Source organism: Vombatus ursinus, unplaced genomic scaffold (genome assembly GCF_900497805.2).
Source record: "Vombatus ursinus unplaced genomic scaffold, bare-nosed wombat genome assembly UNPS02009573.1, whole genome shotgun sequence".
NCBI lineage: Eukaryota > Metazoa > Chordata > Mammalia > Diprotodontia > Vombatidae > Vombatus > Vombatus ursinus.
The window spans coordinates 5,066,566-5,092,745 of record NW_020949351.1 but is presented as its reverse complement, the minus strand read 5'-3'; the positions used below and the strand labels follow the sequence as shown (position 1 = coordinate 5,092,745).

Here is a 26,180-nt window from a genome sequence, read left to right as displayed (position 1 = left end):
AGATGAAGTCATTGCTCAATAAAGCCTAATTTAACCAAGTTATAAATTAAGGGAAAGTTGACATATATTTTAGAAAGTTAAGAAAAGCAATTCAAACACTAGGAGCTAGAAGGTTTAAAAGCAGTGTATCATTGGCATTTAATACCTATTATCTATGTTACCATTCTCACCAACACTATAATAGATATATACACCTCTTTGAGAGGCACTGATTCAAAATTTACCCCTACATTCCCAGTGAAGATATTTTTCTTAGTCAAGTGACAATACACACGAAAGTCTTTCTTATGGAGCTATAATATATATATGATGATATTCAAGATATGAAAGGTATGAAAGTATATTGTACTAGTCACCATAAAGAATGATGTTTACCTTTAATCAAACATCCAAACTCAATTCTATTACCTAAGTATTCTGTTCCATCTACCACAGTCAAGGAAGCAATAAGCATTTTGTGGTAAGACACTTTTTGCCATTTTTATGAAATATTTACTAAAGATAATTATATGTGAAATAGTATTTTTGAAATAACTTGACCATAGGACACTTTTGGGCTTGTAGCATCCTGACAGAACCCATAAATACTCGTTCAGGAGTGTCAGGGGACATGAAATAACCTTTGCATAAAGGAAAGGTATCAAGGAAATTTCAGAGCAAATAGTGGAAATAAAGTATTTTTATACTGAAACTGCTATATGTAGGTATTTTTGATACATACATAATTTCACATTTAGTATTTCAGGTGAGAAAATATCATTAGATCAATTGTTGAGGCAACATCTATTCACATAATATAGAACACCACAGGTCCACAAAACACTTCTAGATAAACACTAAGTAATTATGAATCTGATTATTTAGTTTTTCATTTTCTGTTATGCAATCAAACTTACCTATAAATACATTTTTATATTATCATTTCACCCTCCCAATCACCAAAATAGCTTTTCATTAGTCAGCAAGACCCAAGGGATCACACTATCTCAAATTAGTTGAAACACATTTCTTGGGTCACAGTAGTGATTCTCCTTTTTCTTCTATAAATAATTTGTCTGTGGAGTCTAAAATATTTTTGGTCACCATTATCCCCTAACAGAACAAATGAAAATAAATATTTAGTCACCCTCCTATCTCCTTATAAACTTCGATCATCATTCCAATACCTCCAAAATGAAAAAAAATCTCAGATTTGGTAAAGACCTCAAGTGCTATCTAATCTAGACTTCCATTTGTAGCTAAGTCTTACTACTAGGAAATTTCCCTGCCTCAAGCCTAAATCATCCTCTCTTCAACTTCTGCCCATTGCTCCTAGCTCAGCCTTCCAGAGCCAAGCAGAGCAAAACTAATCCTTCTTTCACATAATAATAGCCTTTCAAATACGTGATGACAACTATCATTCTCTGCCTTCCCCAGCCTTTTCTTTTCAGCAGGATAAGCATCCCCAGTTCCTTCAACCACTCAAGTGGCATGGTTTTGAATTCCCTCACTATCTTGATTAAGTTTCACTGGATGTACTCAGGCTTGTCAATGTCCTTCCTAATATGCCCAGAATAGAACACAATACTCTAGTTGTGTTCTGACAAAGGGACAGTATGGTAGTTGATCAATCACCTCCCAAGTTTTAGCCACTATTTCTCCCTAATGAAGCCTATGACAACAACAGCTTCTTCGGCTGCCATGTCACATAGCTGTCTCACAGTGAGCTTGTAAAAACACTAAAAAGCCCAGGTATTTTCCATACAAATTTTTACCTATCTTGTATTAGTCTTTCATCTTGTCCTAGTTGAGGTGATTTTTTTTGAATCTCATTAAATTTATCTTGATTAAATGTTATCTTATTAGATTTGGCCCAATGTTCTGCTTTTAGATGGCCCAATGTTCTGTTCCTTTTTAGATCTTGATTCTATCATCCAGCATGTATAACCACTAAATGAATAAGCCATATGATTCTGTTGTTGTTGTGTTTAAAAGGGAGGTACAATATATAGTAGCATTATACTGACCAACCAATTTATGTACTTATGAGGATTCTTAAATAGTATAGTATGTGTATATTACATTTTTTAAAAAAAGCTTTTAAAACCATCATTTATGTGATTTTAAAAAATCATGACATTATAGAGCTCCATTTAAAACTCAAGTCAAATCAATAGAATGTTTCTGTTTTCTTTAAACATTTATATTCTTGCAGTTATTATTTAATTCAATATATATTGACATTTTATTGAAATAGTTGAACTTTTTTTTAGCCTTTCCAATAGATACATCACAAAATTGCTGTATGAACATTGCAAATGATGAAATTCTGCAACTGAACCAATCAATCGTCAATGCTTTTTAATCCCTTTATGGCTCTCTCTGCTTTTCTTAAAGCAAATTTTAAAAAAAGAAAGAGAAAGAAAAAATACCACAGTGTGGCTGAGGAAGAAGATACATCATTGTACTGTGTCTGAGAATGCTGATAATAATAAAAAACTGGAGTGCTTAATGCATGAAAGATAATTAAAATTACACCATATTCCCTTTTATTGTGTATGTTTTAATGCCTAGAAAATTCTATAACTGGATTGAAAAGTACCTGACATATATCTTTTAAAGTATACATTATGGCTTGATCATTTTGCTTAACAGCAGCATAAAAATTCAGTGTTGAAAAAGGAATACTTATTAGGAAGAACAAATACAGACTTAAGGATAACTATCATCAGGTTAATTAAATTCAACCAACATTTATTAAATGCCTATTATGAGCAAGGCAAGAAGCAGCATGGCTAAAGGACATGACAGTTGTCAAAAAAGCATTATTTCAAGCTAGGCCTCTTACACATCCTAGCTGTGCTAACTCTGGATAAGTCACTTAACCTCTCAGAGTCCCAAGGCAATTCTCTAACACTATAAATTACAAAAGAAAAGCTCATCAGCATACATGGAGGGAGTTTCCACCCTAAGTATAATTCTCAAAAGTATCACCCTCCATACTCCAAAATGTATAAGGCACTATGTTAAGCGCATTTGGGGCACAAAGACAATATCACACCAGCCCCTGCCATCTTAATTTAAATGGACATCATAAACATATGTCCCCAAATAAGAAGCAACGAGTCTATAAATATAATAGCTCAACACAATACACTTCCTTCCATAGCTATAGATGTGCCACCTGAAATGAAACTAGTTTATCCCAATCATCCTGATACTGTGTTTGGAGGGGGGAAGGCGGGGGGAGATGGTGCTTCAAACCATGGACAAAACTTGAGGCTTGGAATATACTGGAGGTAGAAGTACAGGCTAGCAAATCATACAAGTTAAGGTATTCAAATGAAAATGCAGTCCTTGGAATCAATCCTAAAGGTTCCTCCTAGATTTTCAAAGCTGAAAAATCAATACATAGATAAGTTTATTAGATTGTTTGGCCTCAGCTTATCAGGAACAACAACATAAAACTGACAAAGTAACCAGAAAAAATGCAGAGTTAGTAGTTCCGGACTCAGAAAGCCTTTAGCTATGCTCAGCGTAGTAATTCCACAATACCCTGATGGTTGAGCCTAAAACTCAGCAGAAGCCTAAGGACCTGGCCTTATATTTAACTGACACAAGAAAGGCCCAACTCTTATGCTATACCATTCTATCAGTAATGCAACCTAGACTGAATGCTTTTGCCCAACTTCTCAGGACCAAAGACAGATGCCAAAGGCCTCAAGTTGTGTCCCACCAACATTCTAGCATGTTAACATTGTTGCCACCTGTACTAAGGCCTATCACTCAGCTCACATTCATAAAGCATGTGGACAATGCCAAAGGAAACAGAGAGGTGAAATGAGGATAATCAGCAATGTGATGATTCAGTCAAATGACTCTAAATCTCACCATGTGACTTTGCAAGTTATTAACATCTATGGTAATGAAGGAAATCTATCCCTTTTCCCCCATAGAAAGTAACTAAAGAAAATAATTTAAACTGTATTTCAAGGAATAAAATTTTAATCTAATTCCAAATCCCATTAATCCTCAATGATTTGGGGGCATTATAATAATCTTTGAGATAACAAAATATTTTCCCAGAGGACTCAAGTTAAAACTACATTATATGTTCTATATTCTGTGTAAATTTAATTTAATGTTTCAGGCAACTAAGGTAGGATTCATTAAGCTTATATTTCAATGCATTGATATAACACATTACAGATTAAAAAATACTTTAGAGATCACCTACCAACTTCCTCATTTTTACTTTGAGGGAACAGAGATACTAGGGGCTTTAAGTGACATGTCTAAGGTAACATACCTAGTTAGTGACAGAGCCAGGATTAGGAGGAACCCAAGGCTACAGAAGGCAGCAAGCTATCTTCTAAAAGACTAGCTCCCTCCCATAAGGAGTTTAATTACAACCAGGCAGTAATTTACACACAAGGAGAATCTAGGTTGAAATATGCAACAGAAAGAGAGACAAGCTACTCAAAACTGCATTCAGGACAAATAGCTCTGGATTTTGTTTTGATTTACCTTTATTCTACCCACAAATACATGTCTTAAATACTGACAATACGCATATGCCCCATTTAAAGGGATGATCAAATGCCCTACCTTTCCTACATAAAGAGGATCTGAACCCATATATTCCTCCAGCACAAAGAACTGATTCCACACCCAGCTGCGTTTGGTCCTCGGCCTCCCTGCCTGGAAATAGGGCTTTGATCTGGACCTTGAGAGTTCTGCTTGACTCATCCCAGAAAGACACAGGAAAAGACCTATTATCTGCAAAAAATGGCAGAACTCCACTTTGCCCAACTTCATCTTTTTTTTTCTTTCTTTTTCCTCTGTAAGAAAAAAACCTTGACAGGAGAACGGGCACAGTTCCAGTTGGCTTAGTAGCTCTAGCCTCCGGCAGGGTGTCAGCTGGGAGTCCAGAGATAATAATTTGTGGAGTGTTCGATTGGAAGAGGTCACCACTGCTGAATAGCCTTCACCAGAGAAATGGTGTAATAGGTACCTATCAGAACAAAAGTGAAAAACTGATGTCAGGAAATAAAACAAATAATGTCTTTCATATTTTACTTAGCACCATAATATTCTATTTCTTTGAAGTGTCATTATTACCTTAAGCAGTAAGAATATTTTATTAACTCAGATGCTGGATTATAATATTTTTGCCAGTTGTTTTTTTGCCTATCATATAAAAACTGATGAGGTAGCATCATTCACATTCCAAAACACAACCTATCAAATCATGTTCTCTCCCAGGGCACATCATCTAAGCAAGTGATTTATGTAACACAAATGTAGGAACATCTTTTTTTCCCCCTAAAGAAATTATTTTAAATGCTAGCCTTTATTTTTTTCTCCCATGTTGCTGCCAATTTTATTCATCTTAGGATGAGAAAGCAAAGCAGCTAAAAGCAGGGATTTATCCAAATGGAAAGGACATATGTTAGTTTAAATCTCTTCTATGAAACTGTAAAGAGAAATAAAGTAGTATGAGGTGACTCAAAATGGGTTGATTTATTCTGAGTCACAGAACACCAGCTGTTTTGATGTGTTCTGATTTGATTGTGCTCTGTTAAAAAGCTCAGTAGTTTCCTACTTTTCACATTTCAAACACTGCCATGTATGCCATGTGGAATGTTCGTTTCCATGCATCTTTAGAGGAGTCAGAATATAAGACTAAATTCTGAGTTCAATTCTGTGTTGGCACGAGCCCATGTGGTCCTTCAGAAATAGTATAGGGGTAGGGACCTTTTATGCTAATTTCTATTTATTTCAGTTACAGAAGCATGATTATACGAGATATATAAAATCAGCCACAGGCCAGACTTTCTACATATGCCCAAAACACAGACGACTGAGAATTTATGAGCAAGTTCATTTTAATCAATATTCTATATCTTTGTTCCTCTTGAATTCATTTTACTGCCTATAAATAAATCAGCAATGTCATAATTAAGGGGGAATAGCTTATTATTCCCATAGTCTTCCACATCCCCCCTGCAAAAAAAGGGCAAAATTGTTTTGTGAAGATAGAACCAGAAGAAGAAACTTGCCTGTTAATAGTGGAACTTAGTCTACAGGCTTGTTAGAAATGATTCTTTTCCTCTCCTCTTTAAAAACCTGTCCTTTGTACAAAATAATGTCATGCTAACTCATCAAAGCCAAGTATCAGGAATTCAAGATGCATTAGGAAAAAATGGCCAAGGAAAAAATAAAATAAATACCAAATCGGTTCAAATGTAGTAAAATAGTTCTGTAACTGGTTGAAATTAAAATTTAATTGAGTCTGTGCTTTATTATACTGTACAGGTTAGGAATTTTTATACAATTTTGTAATTCATTGGGTGAATCCAGAATGTCCCAATTTATAGCTAACCACTGCAAGTCCCACAAACCAATAAAACTGGTCACATGGTACCTTTGAAAGAACACTGGCTTTGGATTTAGCAAATTCTAGCTCTGACAATTACTATATGACCTTGAGCAAATAATAGAAGTTCTCTGGGCCTCAGTTTTCTTATCTATAAAATGAGGGAAATAGGATAGATTAGGATCATAGTATTACAGATTTAGAGCTGGATGGGGACCTGAGAAGATGAGTCTAATTCCCTCATTTTACATATAGAAAAACTGAGGCACAGAGATATTAAATGACTTGTCCAGGAATTACCACTAACGTTTCTTCCAGCTCTAAACCTATGATTTTATAGCTATCTAATAAATACTAGATGACTATTTCTACTCCCAGATTCCAGACCCTTAATCCTAAGGGCATCAGTTTGAACAATGATGAACCTGAAGAAACTCTGATGCTCAGAAATCTCCCCTAAGGGTATTCCTTGAGATAGTACTGAGAATCTAAAGTACAACTGGATTGGGGCAATCAAATCTCTACTCAAATTGGAAATGAATCCTAATTTATACTGGCTCATGGCTTCTCTAAGACATAGAATATATTCCTGAAAAGTGATTTATAATTCTGGTTGGTATCACAATGACAAATTATTAGCCCAAACAATAAAATAGAATATACAGAACCATACATTATAAAAAAGCTTGCTCTCATATAGATTTAGGCAAATTGTGGTCCCTGAAAACATGACTACATATATAGTCACTCATTAACTTATAAAATACAAAGGCATCTCTAGCTTAGGGTTCATGAGGCCAACATTCTATTTTCTTGCTAGTGGCCACTCTCACTGCAAGAGATGGAGAATGGGAAATGAGAAGAAGAGTTAGTAGAGAATGAAAGGAATAGTTTGGTTTGGTTCATGTTACTTTTTACTTCAGAGGTTAGGGCAGCTGACTCCATGGCTGTATGGAGAACAATCTTAGTACCCTCCTTGTTGTGCAATGTATTACATAACAAAACAATTTTTATGCTATGATAATGTTTCTACCCTTATCCACCAAATACTACAAGAATATATTTGCCTAGCAACTAGTCTATCTTATTACAAGGATTTCTGACTAGAATTGAAGGTGATAGGAGAAAAATATCCAGCTATAGCTGCTAAAACAGATAGCTTTTTGAGGCAGTAAGTATGAAAAAGACAGATGATTAAATGTAGAAATGCTTTCATAGTCCTCTGAAGACAATAACTGGGGAAGATGGGAAGAATTTATACTCAGGATCAAAAATCTATACCAATGAAATGACTATATGAAATGAACAAAGTGAACAAAATCTCAAATATGGTCAGACTTTATAGGGTATGACTCATGATTCTAATATAGCAATGGAAAGGGACAAAAAGAACAGATTATGGAGAAGGGGAATGAGGGCAGTAGTGTACATCATGAAGATATTTATACTTGTGTGGATATATACAAACCTGAAGGAAGAGTGATGATGCATTGAATTTACAAAAGGATAATGAGGAAGGAAGTGGCAGACATATACTACAGAGCACCGGTGCAGCTGGGAAGAACTAGATGACAAGTTCCTCATATAAATCATAAATCTCGCAGTAAGACATTCTATAGTTGTGATTGGATATGTCAGCAGCTACTGATGGAAGTGTCTATGAAAAGCAGAAGAGTGTATAAATTATAAGCATTGGTTCAAAAGCAATGGGAGGTGTTCCAGAACTAAATTCTAGTTCTCTAAGTCATTAAAGATGAGGGGAAAAAGTATATGGTGTCTAAAGAGACTAATCTGACTGAACAGGAACATCAACTATGCCTAGTGGACATCTCTAACTGGATGTTCCATAGATATCTCAAACTTACCATGTTCAAAATAGAACTCAGCAACTTTCCTTCAAACCTTCCCTTCTGTCCAACTTCACTAGCACTATCAAGGGCACAACCACCCTCCCAGTCACCCAGATGAAAAAACTAGGTGTCATCATCATCATGACTCTCTACCCTCATTCATCCCACATATCCAATCTGCTGCCAAGTCCTGTCATTTCTACTTGCACAAGGTCTCTCTTGTAAATCCCCTTCACTCTAGTCATAAGGCTGACACCCATGCAGGCCCTCATCACTTCATGCTTAGACTGTTTGAACAGTCTTCTGGATGTTCTCCTTTCCTCAAGTCTCTTCCCACTGAAATCCATCCTCCACTTAGCTTCCAAAGTATATATATAAAGCACAGGCTTGACCATGTTTTCCTTCAAGATTTAGCTCAAAACCCACCTTCTACAAGAAACTTTTCCCAGCTTAAATCCCCCCCCACCTCCACTACTAGTGCCTTCCCTCTGAAATAACTAAATACATCCACATACACACATACATATATATACACATATATGTGTGTACACGTACATATATACATATATATTTAGTATGTACAGTTTTTTTGTTGTCTCTCCCATTAGAATATGAGTGCCTTGAGAGCAAGAATTGCATTTATACTTTTCTTAGCATCCCCAGCATATAGTACAGTGCCTGTCACACAGTAATTGCTTAATAAATTCTTGGTTACTGATTTAAAATTAAAAATGAAATAAGAGATTTAAGCAAGGGCAGATAACTGAGGATGAATACAAAAGTCATGCAGTTCATTAAGAATCTTGGCAAGAAGGCCAAAAAGCAATACGACCTAGGTTCAATGACAGTTTAAAAAACAGAAACAAAAACTTTTAAAGCTATGTTGCAGGCCTAAGAAAGATCAAGGAAGGGGTATAATCCTGATGATAGCTCACAGAAGGGAAGGGAAGGAAAGGGAAGGGAAAAGAAAGGAAGGGAAGTCAATAAAATTTTTATCATAGCCACAATTGAATCATAGTGAAATCTGATATTTACTTAGTGATTTGATGTTTGCAAAGCACTTTGTATACAATGTCATTTACTCCATCTAACAGCTCTGTACAGTAAATAGTACAGATATCATCAATCTCATTTTATGAAACAAAAGCACAGAATTTAAGAGACTTTATCATGGTCTTACAGCTACCAACTGTAAGGCAAAGTATTGTCTTCTTGATTCTAGGTCCATCATTCCATCTAACACACCATTCTACTATATTATTTTATTTTTTAATTAAAAAAAAGACTTTAAAGGCTATTCTGGAAATCTCCATGTTATTTACAACATTATACAAGATGAATTTTAAATGAGTATCTTTCAAATGAATATTTGCAATATAGCTAGTTGTAAAGTTCCAGATAACCTGAATGTAGGAAGAACTTGATGGATATGGTGAGTATCAAGTCTATCCCATAATACCTTCTCATTTCCCTTGGCTAGACCTTCATCTATGTCACACTCACTCCCTCAAGACCTAACTGGTTCTAATATCTTTTTTCTTTCTGTATTCTCTTACCAGTTGATTTGATCAGCTCCTCTGTGTTCAATTATCATCTCAATACAAATGATTCCCAGATCTACCTTCCTAGTCTTAATTTCTCTTCTGAGGTCTAGTCTTATATCAATTGCTTACTGAACATTTCAAAATTGATGTCCCATGAATAACTTAGATGTGGCATGCCTAAAACAAAACTCATTATCATTCTCCCAAACCCACCCCTCTTCTGAGCTTCCTCACTGTTAAGGGCACTACCACTCTTCCAGTCATTCTGGCTTTCAACCTCTATGTCATCCTCAACCCCTCTCTCCCACTCATCCTACATATACAATCACAACATCCCTTGAATATATTCCCCTTTCTCCACTCATGCTGCTACTAAGTTCCTACCTAGAAGAATACTTTCAAGATGTCCTGGTCACATCATGTACATAATTAAGTGTTTTGTTTTTAAATAGTCTGCAAACAAGGAAATACAATTTAGTAAAATTCACCTGAGTTCAGGGTTTCATATCCTCTCTCCTGGACCCTTGCTAACCTTTTAATTGTACTCCCTTCCTCAACTCTCTCCCCATTACAATTTATCTTCCATATGGTTGCCAAAGTGATTTTCTTAAATTATAGGTTTGACCATTTCACCCCCTACTCAATAAACTTCAGTGGCTCCCCTTTTCCTCTAGGATCACATTTAAATGTCTCTGTCTGTTATTTAAAGCCCTAAGAAATCTGGCTAGCTCCTTCCTATTTTTCTACTCTTTTAACACATGAACACATTACTCCTCATCTAAGCACTGTTATATTCAGTCACACTAGCCTAGATGCTAGTCTTTTTACACGATATTTTGTCTCCCATCTCGGTGCCTTTTCACTGGCTATCTTCCATGACTGGAATACTCTTGCTCCTGACCGTGACCTCTTACAACCTTGGCTTCCTTAAATATTCAGCACAAGTGCCACCTCCCGAAAAAGGCCTTTCCCATGACCTTGCACCTTACCCTCTAAGGCTACCTTCCATTTACTTTTTATCTTGCATCTCACAAATTCTGTATATGGTTTCTCCCTCAATAAAATAAATTCTTCACAGATCACCCTTCTGGACCTCAGTTACCACATCAGCAAAACTGAAGTGGTTGGATTAGATGACCTCTAAATTCTTTTCTGATTCTACATCAATGATCCCTTGATCAAAGATTAGCCACCAGTCAGAAGTAACACAGATGTTGTTAACTATTTGTTTTAATACAGAAATAAATTTAAGAAATTTATGATGTTTATACTAACAACCTTGAGTTTAGATTTTAAGAGTGGATTAGAATTATATTTTGGTCATCACTCCTAATTGCAATATTTATTCCTATATGCAAAACTATCATTACTTTCATGCTATGTTCCTTGGGTAGTCCTTTTGCAGGACAGGTAAATATCCTGATTTTCCAAATGAGGAAGCTGAGACTCATGGAGATTAAGTAGCTTACCCAAAATCAGATGGCTAGAGACTAAGACTTAGGTCTTCAGACAGCTAGTTCAGGGTCGGTTATGACATACCATATTTCCTCTTGACCCAGGTTGATGACAAGTCGACAATGGAAGCAATTAAGAAATGTTTTTCATTGAAATTAACAAGGATGTGTTAAGCATATATACTATATGTGAGGTGCTGTGCTAAGAATAAGTAAAATAAAAGCAAAACAGTCTCTTCCCTCAAGAAGCTTGCTTATACTGAGAAAGAAAACATGTACATTTATAAATACATTCATAATGTATAAAAAATGAACACAAAGTAATTTAGAGAGAGAATGAACTCTAGCTACATAGGGATGGGTGTGAGAGCAATGTAGAACCAGGTAAAAGTAATGTTAAAACCTATTTAAGGTTTTCTTCATACTTGTAGCTCAAGTTTTCCATCTGAAAAATCTGACATTTTAATTACAGTGTACCATATGCAATCATGGATTACAAAGGTGTTGAGAGAATTAATGTTGTGTCACCAAATAGCACCCAACTGCGAAATGCATAGTAAATATGAGCAGGCTTCAATATATTAGAAATGAAGAATTGGATAGAAGAAACAATATAAGGTGTATCATCAGAGAGATGGATGAGTGACAGTGAAGAACAACAGACAGACCACTGTGCTTCACTCATAACCATGTAAAGTCAAGAGAAGTAGAGGAAGCCCCCTAGCATATTATGTAGACCATTTCTAGCAAAATTCATGGGAAGAAATAGACAAAGAATCCCAAAGTATGTACAGCCATGGAAAGCTTAGGATCTATATCTTTGGAGACACTATCCCTCATTAATAACTTCATCTAGAACCACTGAAGAATCTAAAGATCCATAATGCTTGAAGGAGGGAGGAAAACACTATAAAACTAAAATGTTCAACCCCAAATTGTTCTAAATACCAAATTGTTCTAAATACCACCACTCTCAAGCACTAACCTGTGCCTGGCATAATAAGTTCTTAATTAATGCTTGTTGCCTAAATAACTAATCTGGAGGTTGGAATAAGGTGGAAAAAAGAAAAGAAAATCTTGAGAGGAAGCAATGGTTTATTAAACAGTGTCACAGGAGATTTTAAATGTTCCCCCCAAAAGTAGTGAGATGGTATTTCTTCCATTTTAGCCTCTTTTTTCCCCATGGAATTTTTTAGACTTTAATGCTTAAATGTTTGATGACAAACTCTTAAAAAATGCAAAGTGTGTGTGTGTGTGTGTGTGTGTGTGTATGTGTATTTAAATTTCAGCAGAGCAATGATGAAATCCATATTCATCCTTATTCACAGGGATAGTGTGGTATAGAGGAAAGACTGATAAATTTATGACACTGAACTTAGAGTTCCAGTGGGCTCAATAGGTAATAAAGTAGGAATGTTATATTATATACACACAGAAAGAGGTTTTGTGGTATAATAGAAAGAAAATTGAACTCAATATCATGGATCCAGAGGTCAAAATCCTAGCTCTGCCATTTACTATCTTGTGACTTTGGATAAGTCAGTTCTCTGGGCCTCAGTTTCCTCCTCTGCAAAATGTGACATTTGGACAAGAGACCCTAAAGTCCCTTTCAGTTATATATCTATATAATTCTATAATGACCAGTTCTTTTGGTGAAGAGATACATTCTATAGAAGGAAAGAATAATCACTGGTCTTATGGCTACCATGTTTAATCGAGGGCCAAGGAGGGAAGTATTTGATTCTTGGTGAGTTAGGCACTCTTGGAGAATCCTTTGAAGAAATAACAACTGCTAACATCCAATCTGTGACTTACCCAGAAGGGCTGTGCCCTTTGAAGGAACCCTATGCTTATTAGTAAAAGAAGGCATGGTAGTAAATTTTGATCCTTGGGGTAGAATGACAATTGCTATCCAGATTGTGACTTACTGAAGACTTTGCCAGAAGACCACATGTCTAATATAGGGCTTTACTTGTGGAATATTAACTCTCCACAATAGTATGCTTTGTCTGGAACAGGAAGGGGAATTTTACAACCATACAGCCCAGTCCTCTGCCTTTATCATGTTTACTCCCATAACATCCTACAATATAGAGTAAAATGTTTTGTCCAAATTCTTTACCTATTCATAGGCATTTCCAAAGAAGAAAAACACTATTTCCTAAAGCTCTTGTTGAGGTCAGAGGCTTACCTGATTCTTTCTCTACAGAGTCCCAACAAAAAGAAAAAAAATGAATTCTTAATAACATTTTAAATATTTCCCCTAGGCCATCTATTTGATGATCAGTATAACCTTAAAGACCACATACATGTTAAAGGAATTCATATGAATTCACTAAATATGTTCACTGATTAGGAATAAATGCAAAGTATGTTCCATACTAAACCTGATTTTTCTTTTGATTGTTCTACTTCTGCGAGTGGCACAACTATTCACTCAGTCACTAATATTCAAAACCTTGATGTTACCTTTGACTCTTTTCTCTCCCGCCTTTCTACATTTAGTCATTTGGCAATCCTTGTCAATCCCATTCTGCATTATGTTTCATATTTATTGCTTCCTATCATTTGTATCCATCACCCACTACCACAGATCCCATTCAGGCCTAGCAGAATAGGCTCTAGGGGAAGCTCTCTCTCCTCTACTCTTAAGCTTGCTGCCACTGTTCCTATCCTCTTCCCCTCCCCCCCACAGATAGATGGTGACTGTTTCCATCCCCACCAACGAAAAAGGAAAATCGGAGTCTCTACTCTACCTCCAACCCTCAGGCCCATTTTCAACAATTTTGAGTTAGGCCCCTACATTCTTTGCCTCCCTCACCATTGGCAGGGCAGCCATGGTAACTCACACTACTTGGAAGAACATGAAGTCACTAACTACAGTCCTTCCAGTAAGATGGAGAAGCAATGGGCCATTTAATTCCCTTGTCTGGATCACTAGGCATACAATCTGCTATGCCACTATGCACTTCAGAATTTCAAGTATCTGTTGATCTGACATGCTAATGAATTGTATGCATGCCAAGCCTAGCCATCTACCTTGAAGTTGCTCCTTTGGGGCTACTAGAACTTGCCATCTGCCCTGCAGCACCACCTTTAGGACCACTGTTCTACAGAAACTGTAGGAATTGTCTCCCTGAATTATAATGTAAGCTTCTTGAGAGCAGGAACTATTTCACTTACCTGTTTGAATCCCTGGGACTTAGCACATAAGCATTTAATAAGTGCTTTTTTATTCATTTATTCTATTCCTATTGCTACTGCCCTAGTACAGGTCCTCATTATCACCCATCTAGACTACTTCAATAGATTTTATATATCTATATCTACATAAATATAAAAACACTTTAAGGTTTGCCAGGCACTCTACAAATATTATTTCATTTTAACCTCACAACAAACCTGGAAGGTAGACATTATTTTTATTCACATTTTACAGATGAAGAAACTAAGGCTGTCAGAAGTTAAGTGACTTGCACAAGGGTCACTTAGCTCACGTCTAAAGCCAAATTTGAACTCAGGTCTTCCTGACTCCAGGTCCAGGGCTCTATTATGCCACCTAGCTGTCATTTATTCTATTTATTTATTCATTCACTCATTTATTTATTCATTCAAAAGCAAACATCTACTAGTGCTAGGTTCTGGAAATACAAAGATGAAACATTTCATTCTCAAGAACCTCATATAGTATATGCTGTAGGCAGGCGTATACTGGTAAACATTTAACAACTGATTCTGAAAAAAAAACGTATACAAGACACATGTTTAAGTTTAATCTGAATTTTCTTTAACACTTCTTCTATTACTTTTTTCAAGTCTAGAAATCAACAAAATATAAATCCAGCCCTGATATGTAGTGTTTGCATATTCCCAAGGCGTAAAAGCTCACAATGAAAATTTAACAATCAGCTCATGTGGTATGAATTGACTCCAGCACAACACATATTCTAGACTTGCTGACCTTCCCCATACCATTTTCTTTGCTTTCCTACATCTAAGGCTTTCACTGCCTCCCTCTCTCTTCCATCCAACCACATCCTGGTGATTTTCACCTGTCTACCCACTGTCTAAAATGCAGACGGACCACCCCTTTATCAGCCTTTCTCTAACCTTCCAGGTACAATGTACAGACAACATCATATCCTTCCCAATTCCCCAACTTAGTCTTCTCTTCTTTGGCTAAACTTTCCCAAATACAGAATGCTTTCCAGGCCTCTCATTACCTTGGTCACTCATTCTGAACACCAATTCAGCAATGTCCTTTCTAAAATGTGACATCTAAAACAGGGCAAACTACTCTAGATTTGTTCTGACCTGGGCTGAATATAACAGAACTATTGCCTTCCTTCTTGCGTTTTTCCTCCCTTGGACCACATATAGCAGTACTTCTCATATATTTATCATATTTAATTTTGTATTATGATTATAGTTTTATGTGTCAAATTCCTTACATTTAATTAAAATTTCCATATGGGAGGGGTACATGGTTCTTTTAAAAAGCTTTGTATATTCTTTACTGTCTAGTAAACTCTTCCACAAATAGTAGAAAAGATTCCTAGCTCAATAGGACCTCACAACACCTGGCATACCCCCTACAACATACACAGTGCTTAACAAAATATCCTGTGATTCCCTGGTTTTATTAGACTATTATAGCTATATAGTATTTACTAAAAAGATCTAGAACTAATATGCTTTTCTAAGAGCTTGGAGGGGCGGGGGGAAGGAACCATGGAGGCCAATGAAGAAACAGGACAGACACAGAAGGAGAGGTTATAGGATTGTGACATTTAGGGCTGAAATGGACCTTAGAGACAATCTAAAACTTCTACCTCATTATCAGCCTACAAGAAGAGGTGGAGAATTAATAGTCAGTTGGGGGCCAGATTAGATGTTCTTTAAGGTTGCTCCTAAACTTTGCAGTGCTTCTGCAGTGATTTTACAATCTATTCCTACTGATGATGGAAGGAGAAGCACTAGAACAAGAAAATATAGAAGACATGAACTTAAAATGGTCAAAATTCCAATCCTGTCATCCTCTTAGTGCCACCAAGATTCTCTATCTCTTCCCTTTTCATACATAAAGCATCTGAGATAATCTTTCTTGGTAATTTCAATAAAACAATGAATCTCAACACCCTTTGCAAATAGTTTCATTAAATTTAACAATAATTGAATAAAGTATACAGTAAATGTTTGTGAGTCAATTCTATACTCCCTTATGTGCGCTATCACAAGGATCTGCAAGGAAATAAGGAGATTTTAAGGATCCTCCTGTGTCCCTCAAGATCATATAGAGTTTTCATTTATAGATAAGTGGATAAATACAGTTCCTATCCCTAAATAAGCATGATAATTACCTCTGCATGAACCTTTGTAGAATTTACCTGTGCAAAGTCAAAAGGGAGTATAACCAAATAGCAAACTGGGGATTGTTAAAATGCTAGTAGACTTGGTCATATTGGTGCAGTTACCCTTACTTAGACAGCAATTTATATGACCACACCATTATAAACCATAAGTTCCAGGAAAAGGAGTCTTTTGCTGAAAGGTATTCTTTGACTTCATAAACCAAACCAACCCCTCATCTCTCTTTACTCACTTTTGAATCTTAAAAGAAGTCATTAAAAGTATGAAGACCAATTCAATATTCTCTATTTTATCAACAGGAAAACTAAGGATCTTAAAAAGAAAAAAAATATGTATATATGTGTGTGGGGGTATACATACATACATATATATTCTCCCATCCATTCTTTGTATTTAAAATATCAACCACCCTGAGAATTCTTTATATAACAGCAGTCGAGCATGAAAAAATAAATAAATGAAAGAGAGAAAGAAGAGAGACACACAGAGAGAGAGAGAGAGAGAGAGAGAAGAGAGAGTGACAGAGAGAGAGAAGATAAAGAAACAGAGAGAAAGGAGAGAGAGAATTTATACACAAACACACATTAGCAAAAGTCCAGTGGGAGCTGGTCAAGTCCTGTCGGACTACACATTTGATGTCAAGTCAATAAGCATTTATTAAGGGCCTACTGAGTGCCATGTATTATACTGAATACTGGGGATACAAAGAAGCCAAAAAACGGTCCTTGAGTTCAAGTAGCTAACAATCTAATTCGGGGGGGGGGGGGGGGCCGGGAAGAGGGGGAGGAGATAGTATGCAAACAACCAATTACGAACAGAATGTTGTTGTTCAATTATTTCAATATTGTCTGACCCTTTTGGAATGCATTTGGGGTTTTCTTAGCAAAGATACTAGAGTGTTGTGCCATTTCCTTCTCCATGAGATCAAATTTGACCTCAGACACTTGACACTTATTAGCTGTGTGACCCTGGTCAAGTCGCTTAACCCCATTGCCTAGCCCCCCCCCCCAAAAAAAACGCATGGAGTTGGAATATGGAGTATTTACAGAGACTGCCAATTTCCTGCCTCCCAATAATAACCTTGATATTTTTCTTATTCTCAACTTTTCTAAGTTAGACCTTACCCCTCTTAGGCCTCAATTTTCCACTCCCCTCACGCCCAATCCTATAATGATGCGGCCAATGATGGAGAGGCAGCATAGGATAGTGGAAGAATACTGAATTTAGGGTTGAGATTTTTGCTTCAATTCCACCCCTCAACACCATTTAGTAGAGACCTAACCATTAATAAATTATTATACAATTTTTATGAGCCTCAGTTCCATTATCTGCAAAATACAGATAATAATGTTTAGACTACTCCCCTTAAAGAGTTGTAGTAAGGCAAGCACTTTGTAAACCTTAAAGTACTATGTAAATGTGTTATTAACTAAATAGATAGCTCTTCAGAATAAACAGGGTGAGTACTCATCCCGCCTAGTATGACAATCCTGTCACTGAGAACACAGAATAGTTAGCTTTTGGCTGTCTGTCATGTTCCCTATTTCTAGTTCAGAAAACAGCTGATGCTTCAAAGGTGTACTGTTATACATTTTAAGGTGACATCAATACATATATGTCAGCACAAGACAGTTACAAATATGTAGTATTATGTCTTCCAAAAATAAATAGGAGTAGCTTGAGTTTAGGGGATAGAAAATGCAGACAAGAAACATTTTTTAAAATGGAAATTAGCTGCTTTGTGGCAAAGAAAAGTATATAGCTAATGACAGCTTTTTTGAAAGACACTGTGAGACTAGCTATTGGTCTAATAATTACTTTGAAATACAATCTTCTTTGATCAGCACTGAAAAATGAGGTACTAGGCATTGACATTTAAAAACTAAAGTTTCTTTAATGTTTATTACAATATTCTTTCCATATATCTTACCATACCTGAAAATTTATATAATATTACCATATAGAGAGTTGTGGTCACCCCATACTGCCTTATTGCACACAGCACAAAACTGAAATCTTATATATGAAACATCAGGCATAACACAACCCATATGTTAAACAGAATAATCCAAAAGGAAGGAAAAAATTAGGGAAAGCAGTCAGGCAGTATACACAGAATTACCGTTATTTATCTAGTCTGAAATCACTTTATCATGCTGTCTCATTGTTCCAATTATTTTTGTTCAGCTAAGTGGCAAAACATTATTTCCAAGTAAATGGTTTATTATTCATTTATCCTTAATAGATAATATTATTTTATCTGAGCTAATTCATTATTTTAAAGTTTTCTCAGCTTTTCTGCCCTACTTAGCATCTCTATAAAACCATTTTAAAAATCAGATTAAGTACCCATCACACGGATAACTAAATGTTTTGTTCACACTTAAAAATAATGAACAAATACTTCCAAACAACTAAAATTGTTTTTATTTTTCAGCATACTTAGCAGATGCTGAGCTGCTGGTATAAAGCTAAAATCCTTCCAAATTCAAGACAACATTCTGAATAAACTAAAATAATTTACTTATTAGAAATTTACAAATAATCCAAGGTAAGGCCCTTAAAGGGTGATTAGATGCCTGATAATCACAAATTGATGAATATGTATTTTTTTGGGGGGGAGAAAAAACTATTCTATATGCTTTTCAGAGATAAAATGATTAACTTATAATGCATTACTCAAGGCAATCTATTACACTTTTTAACTTTGAAAAAATTTAAAGGTGAGTTAAAATATATTTTACCTACCCAAATGTAAGTACCCAATTGGATATCTCAGGTATAAAGCCCAATTACTTCTGTCACTCTAAATAATGAATAAAATATAACTGATTGTGTAATCTTAAATGCCTTGAGCCATTATTATCTGTAACTGTTCTAAAGATAATTAGCTAATACAACTGACCAGCTAGTTGATTACTCTTTTTTCAAACTGACTTTAAAGCACCATTCATTCTTTTCAGAGATGAGGTTCTGTTTTTTTTTTCATTTCTTATTTTAGTGAAAGGGAACAATGACAGGTAGAACAGTAATCACATCATCCCATAAATGAATTCTATAATCACTGGCTCTAACATTTCCATTTTCCAGGAAACAAAGTACAGGAATAAAATGCTGATTCAGAAAAGTGTTCTTTATAGAATGATCAACAAGAATCAGAAAAAAAAATCCATAAGGGTTGACTACTGAATATCTCCTGAATCTTGCTTATATTCTCTTAGACATTTCACTGGCTAATCTATAAAACATTATAGGTTGAGAAACCACAACTGTAAAAAGGGGTACGGTATGGTAGGATGGGATAAGAGTTTTTATATTGGTAAGGTACTGTCATTTCAAAAATTGTTTCAATGTTGAACAGTTTTGATCTATCCTAGAAAAAATTATGTAATAATTATTTACAGTGAAAATGTATATATACATATATTTGTGTGTGTATATGGATAGACACACAACACACACATGCTCTCAGATTAAAATACATTCCTTTAGTTTTATTGGAATAGTGGACATTTTGACAAAAAGTTACAAAATAAAAAAAATGTATTATTCCTTTCCATATGTGTATTGTACTATCAAATTTTTTCTTGTTCAGTCTATTGGAAAACTCATTTTTTCTTCTATAGCCACAGAATCTAAGAGTTGAAAAAATCCTAAAAAGCCATTGATACTAAACTAGGGCTGAAAAAGCAAACCTACCAAATGACCACTTCACCTTTTCATGAAGACTTGCATAAAGAAGAAACCTACTAACCTTCAAAGTCAGCTCATTACACTTTTAGGTGGATAGGAGACTTTTTGGATTGCTCCTAATTCTGCCCTTAGAGGCCAAGGATAACAGATTTAGGCTTTAGAAGGAACCTGAGTTAATCTAGTACAACTTCTTGAATTTACAGGTAAGAAAACTAAGTCTATGAGAGGTTGCATGCTTTTACCAAGATAGAAAGTGCCAAACCACAGATAAAAATTGCTAGGGCCAAGATTTGACCCTAGGTCCTCTCGCTTTACGTCCAGCACTCTTGCCAGTACACTCTTTTCCCACATAACTAAACTTTAAATACTCAAAGGCTATTATATCACATCAAGACTTCTTTTTCTCCAGGCCAGTTCTTTCAACCAGTTTTTATGTGGCATGACCTTGAAGCCTTTCACAACCCTATCTGTCCCGTTCTGGATGTTTAACAATACCCTTCCTAAAAGTCACCCTTTCTTAACTGTCTAGCTGAAAGAGAACTTACTTCAGGCAGTCGGGGAATAAATAATATTACCTTCTGAAACACTTCATAGTTTTTCCTTCAAAGCTAGTAATTATCACTAGGTTTTCCCCATGATAGCTTCCACCTGTTACAGATTGACTTGAATGTAATATGGATTTAAACAGGTGTTTTAATAAGGATGATTTATATTAAGATAGGAAGTCAGACAGATCACCTGTCTCCCATAATGACATTTTTTAACCCAAATCAATTATTAATTGAACATCAGAGCTAAAAGAGACCTATGAAATCTGAGTACTTCCACCCCTATATTTGACACATGATAAAATAAAGGCCCAGGGGAATTACTTGCCTAAGGTCATAAAATGAAGTAGTAGCAGAACAAAGCAAAGAACCTAGGTCTTCTCTTTTTTAAGCCAAAGATCTTGTTATTATCATTCACTGTCCCCAGACATAATTAATACTGTCTTGAATATAGAAACAAATAGGGGCAGGAGGAAGACATACTTATAAAGTACAATATTATTGGGGGCACAAAAGAGGCTGGGACCACAGGCTTTAGGTTAATGGGAGTTGACAGAAATGGAGAATTTCAGAAGGTAAAAGCCCTATTTGTAGTTGATTCCCTATGACCACAGATTGACACTGTGGATGAGGCCAAGATTTATGAGACATACAGGAAAAGTAATAAGGCATTTTACTTCCCCCATTGGCTAGAGCAGTGGCATAGGGATCCCTAAGGGCCTGTAATAAAGGGAATGGGCAAAGGTACTCAGAAGGCCACTCTTAAAAATAGGGATGGATCTGAAACATTAACTGAATGCAACATGAGTTTAAATAAGTCTAGTTTTAAATGGGTCAATCGTAGAGACAGAGAGCAATCTACTTTTTTTTCCTGTAGTTCTGTGGAGGTCAAGGAAGTAAATATTTAAATTTTTCATACCTTAATAAGGTATATAAGTAGAATTTGAGCATGTTCATTAAAGTATCATACTACCTTGGCTGTCCCTCCCTGAGAGATGGGAAGAATCCCATGTGCCTCTGTGTGTGTGTGTGTGTGTGTGTGTGTGTGTGTGTGTGTGTGTGTGTGTGTGATTTTTCAGGAGAAAGGGGAGAGTCAGCAGACTTGTATTCAAGGTTAGTTTTTCTTCCTTTTTCATTTCAACTTCTCTCTCCCTAAGCCCTAGATTCTTTGTACAAAAGGAATAACTAGTGGTTAACCACAACCTCTGAAACAACTGAAAGCATTCCTTAAAGTGCCATTTTAACAATGCCAAGTAGCAGGTACTGCCTTCTCTGAATCAATAGTACAAATGATCCATTATTTTCTTTCTATGCCATTAGTATGTTAATAAAATAGGTTCCTTCCATAAAGTGGTTTTCTGCAAACTGACTAATACCACTAAAACTTGAACTATGCCACCCTGAGTACCTTAGAATCAGAAGGTCAAGCCTAGGGCAATATCACTTAAAAGAATAAAATATTTGTATTGAGGATATTGTTTGGTAAAAAAATAAAGTAACAACTCTAATTGGAAATTTTGTTGTTATAACTTCTAACTTTAGTGACATCTATCTACGGACATGGCTACAATACTTTCTGATTGATTCTCCTTAAGAATATTTCTTTGAAAGACCCACTAAATGGTTCTAAGTATTTTCAAGAACTATAATAAGGATATGTATCCCCACCTTTCCTCTTCAAAGACAAAGTTATTATTATTATTTTAAATAGTGAGGGTAGGGACCCTCTAATTGTGATTTCTCAAGTCAAGAAACTGTGATCAAATCCATTAGCTCCCTGGGCAAGATAACATTTCCAACTACAGACCACAATCTCCCACAGTTAACTGGCCTAAATATTCAGGCAGGGGCCCTGTAAATGAAGTACTTTGCCTGTAGTGTGCATCTGGTTATCAAACAAGGAATGAAAACTTCTCCAAATTGATTATAGTGCCCCTCTAAGTTAACTACAAATGTCCTCTATCTTGAATTAATGGGTTTAACAAGGAAATGGAAGAATAGGTAGCAATTAACTAAACGGATCCCATATGCCATAAAGAGAAAATAAAGTAACAATTCTGGAGTAGACCAGAGTGCCTCAGAGTTAATTATGTAATATTACAATGCTGAAGTCTATTTTAGTGTAAGATTTTTTCCCTTAGATGTTGTGAGTGCATGTATACACAGTAATACGCTTTTCAAAATTTGTCCTGGCCTTCATATTATATCAGATGTGATTTATATGACTATAAATGCATCATTTTTAACCTAATCTATTTATAAAATAACAGTAAAGCAAAGCAAGCATTGGTAACAGTACTGGAACAAGAGAGTTTGTCTGTGTCCCTACAAACTCATTTGCACTGGCTATTTTGTCAGTGCAGAGTCTCATAGTATACCAAGAGAGAGAAATGATAAAGGGTATCTTCCTGCAGAACCTCTAAAATCCCAGAGGAGGCACTCGTGTATTGCTACTCATCACTGAATGTGTTAGGCTTATCAAAGACTGTCACGTAAAAGGCCTTGGTTCACATGCCTTCCTCTCCTGTGCTCAGTTCAGCCCTATTTGATATTACCCTTATCTAAAACCAACTGATTCTTAATGACAAAACCAAATTCTCAGTATCTGCGTGGAGGCGTTCATGCACGAACCTTGGATAATCAAGTAATGCAAGTCAGAAGCCACTGACAAAGATAATATAATAGAAAATTGTGAAGTCTGCCAATCAAATGAAAAAAAACAAACAGATATTTACCCAGCTCATACTGAACTTATACATATGCAAGCAGCTACAACAGTCAGTTTAAAACCTTGGAGAGCCCAGGAGAGTTGAGGCCACTCAGCAATAACTATCCACTATAAAGAGGAACAATTTATGTTTTTAGCATCTTGTAAAAGATGTTTAAAAGATTTGCTTAAGGCATTATTTGACTCAGCACAAACAATACTCACTTTTCTTCATCATGGATGATGTGAAGGCTTTTTTGACTTTGCTATCAAGGAAACTAAAATGCTACATAATGTACAGATAGACAGGGAAGTGAAAACACACACACACACATACACACACACACACCACACAACACACACCTGAAAAAGACAGACTGGGGATATTTATACATAGGAAGGATGAACAGAAGCCAACTCAGTGTGCAGCATATCCTTCTTCATTGGCCACTAAAGACTCCAGTCAATTCAAGGGTAAATTGCAGTAATACAGATGCTTTACAATCACCCTTTTATAAGAAAAGGTAAAAGCTCTGTGTTATTAAATCAATAAAAGTAGACTTGAAAGAGTTATGCGGCTGTCAGCTGATTGTTAACACAGTTCTAATGACCTATAGCAGCCTTTAATTACAATAATATCTTACATTGTAAGGGCACAATGTCCTTTTATTAAAGCTGGAAACCTTAATAGCTTTTAGCAGGAAGATAGCCTGCACACTGATTATTGTTTTGTGTGTGTGTGTGTGTGTGTGTCCCACCAACACACTTTCAACATGCCATACTAGATAAGACCATTAACTTTGGATATTAACATAATTGCTTCAGCTGTCTGCTTCCATGTTAAATACTAACATAGAAACAAGGCTTTTCCTTCTCTTCTTTTTTTTCTTTTTTTCCCCCTTATTCTCACTGCTACAAGTTACCAGTTTGTCATTCTGCTTCATTTCTTCCTGAGTGTGTTTTCATTTTAACTCATCAAGAATAAAGAAGAAAAAAATACCTGTTGGAGTTCTCCTACACAGAGAGTAAATAAGGCAAAATGCTGAGATAAACACAAAGTCAAAACAAGGACTATTAAATAGAAAGTCATGTTTGGTAACCAGGTGAAGTTACAAACATAGTAACAATGAAACACATACTTTTAATTAGACACCACTAAGTTATTTTTCTCAACCTGTCTTCTGTCTTCATACTAGCCAGGTATTCCAGGCAGTAACCTGATAAAAATAACTACTGTTTTAGCTTTTTTTTAATTAACCCTGAAAATTCTTGATCCATTCAACTCTAAAAACAAGGTTCAGTTGTGTGTGTGTGTGTGTGTGTGTGTGTGTGTGTGTGTGTATTTAATGGTGTTCATCTCATTTACACCTGCAATGTATACATGGCTATCACTTACTACAACGCTTATAAAATTCCTTTCAGAGAAAAATAACAACAAAAAAGTATTCTCTGGAAGGAAAAAGAAATGAGTCATAGTTAAGTCTTCAAAAAAGTAAATGTCCCTGTCTTATGAATAGGTTGAGGGACAAGTTAAAATTTGCTTTTGGGTCACAATATTTTTCTATGTCATCATTTGTGTGCTTCCAAAGTCTGATTATTCACTTCCATATGAAAGAGGACAGTGAAATCTGTCTTGTTAAAGGGATTATGAAGTGCATGTTTTTTTTTCTTTCAGGTCTTTCCTTTCACTTGATAAATTGTCTATAAATCAGGAGATTTTTCTTCAAATGGGAAAGGATTAAAGTATATACACGGGGTTCAACTTGCAGAATCCAAAAGGCTTTGCTAATCCTGGCCCCTGGCCCTCCTTCCCAAGGTAGTTAATCCATTTTCTCACTAAAGTGAACTTGCTTCTAGCCCCTACTCACCTGAACTGTACATAAGACAACAAAAGGGTATGAAAGGTCTTCTGAGAGTCAATTGCTTCTTTCTCTGTCGTTCAAATTGTAGCACAGAGTACTTAGGACTTCAGCCAGTATGGAACGCGAACTAAGCGTCAGACAAACTGAAATCAAAGAAGCATGATGCCTGGGTATACACCCAACCTACAACATAGTGGAGGGGGAGGAGGTCACTAATCAAAGGCTAAAGCACTGCAGAGCCAACCTTATCAGTTGAATACTAATTACAGAAATAAAGCCTTATGTGACTTGTTTCACATTTTCGAATTGTAAAACATTTTTGACACCTATAGTTTAAAAGGGGGTGGGGAGAAAGAAAAAGAAGATCTATCTTGCAACAGTAAAACCTTTTACCCTCAACCCAACAACTCCACACAGGATTGGTGTTGAATAGAAAGATTGAGCTTTACAGGCACCAGTGAGGAGGCAAAGAACTCGGGCGCTCTCAACCCCCCCCCCCCAACCCCCTTCAAGTGTGAAGAACTGTCCAGACTTCCTTGTGTCTAAGGCTTCATCTAAATGCTTGTTGACTGACCGAAGAGTCTTTGGACATTTCCTCTTATTCGGAACTACTTCTAACGTCACATCTGATGTATTTTCCTAAAGGCTTCCAAGATAGTGTCCTGTTCTCTCCATATACATATCGTGTTTTCAATAGAAGCATTTCATATCAAATGGCAATAACTTTTGAATTCTAAAGCTAATTGTAAGTAAATTCTAAGCTCCTTTTCTCCTGTTCAGAGGCTGGCATTACT

At 35.9% G+C, this 26,180-nt stretch overlaps 1 protein-coding gene across 2 annotated transcripts in view; it reads right to left on the bottom strand.

Annotated features, from left to right (window-relative positions):
- Positions 1-26,180, bottom strand: part of CDH7 (cadherin 7) — a 197,432-nt gene that overhangs the window by 170,943 nt on the left and 309 nt on the right. The window contains exons 1-2 of one of the 2 annotated variants that reach the window (XM_027852482.1): positions 25,393-25,447; positions 4,588-4,993 (exon numbers count right to left, since the gene is read on the bottom strand). In XM_027852482.1, coding sequence (XP_027708283.1) covers positions 4,588-4,797 — 210 coding nt within the window. In that variant the 5' untranslated portion in view covers positions 4,798-4,993; positions 25,393-25,447. Of the gene's footprint in view, positions 1-4,587; positions 4,994-25,392; positions 25,448-26,180 lie in introns of those variants that run through there. The other variant, XM_027852481.1, reaches the window with a different exon arrangement.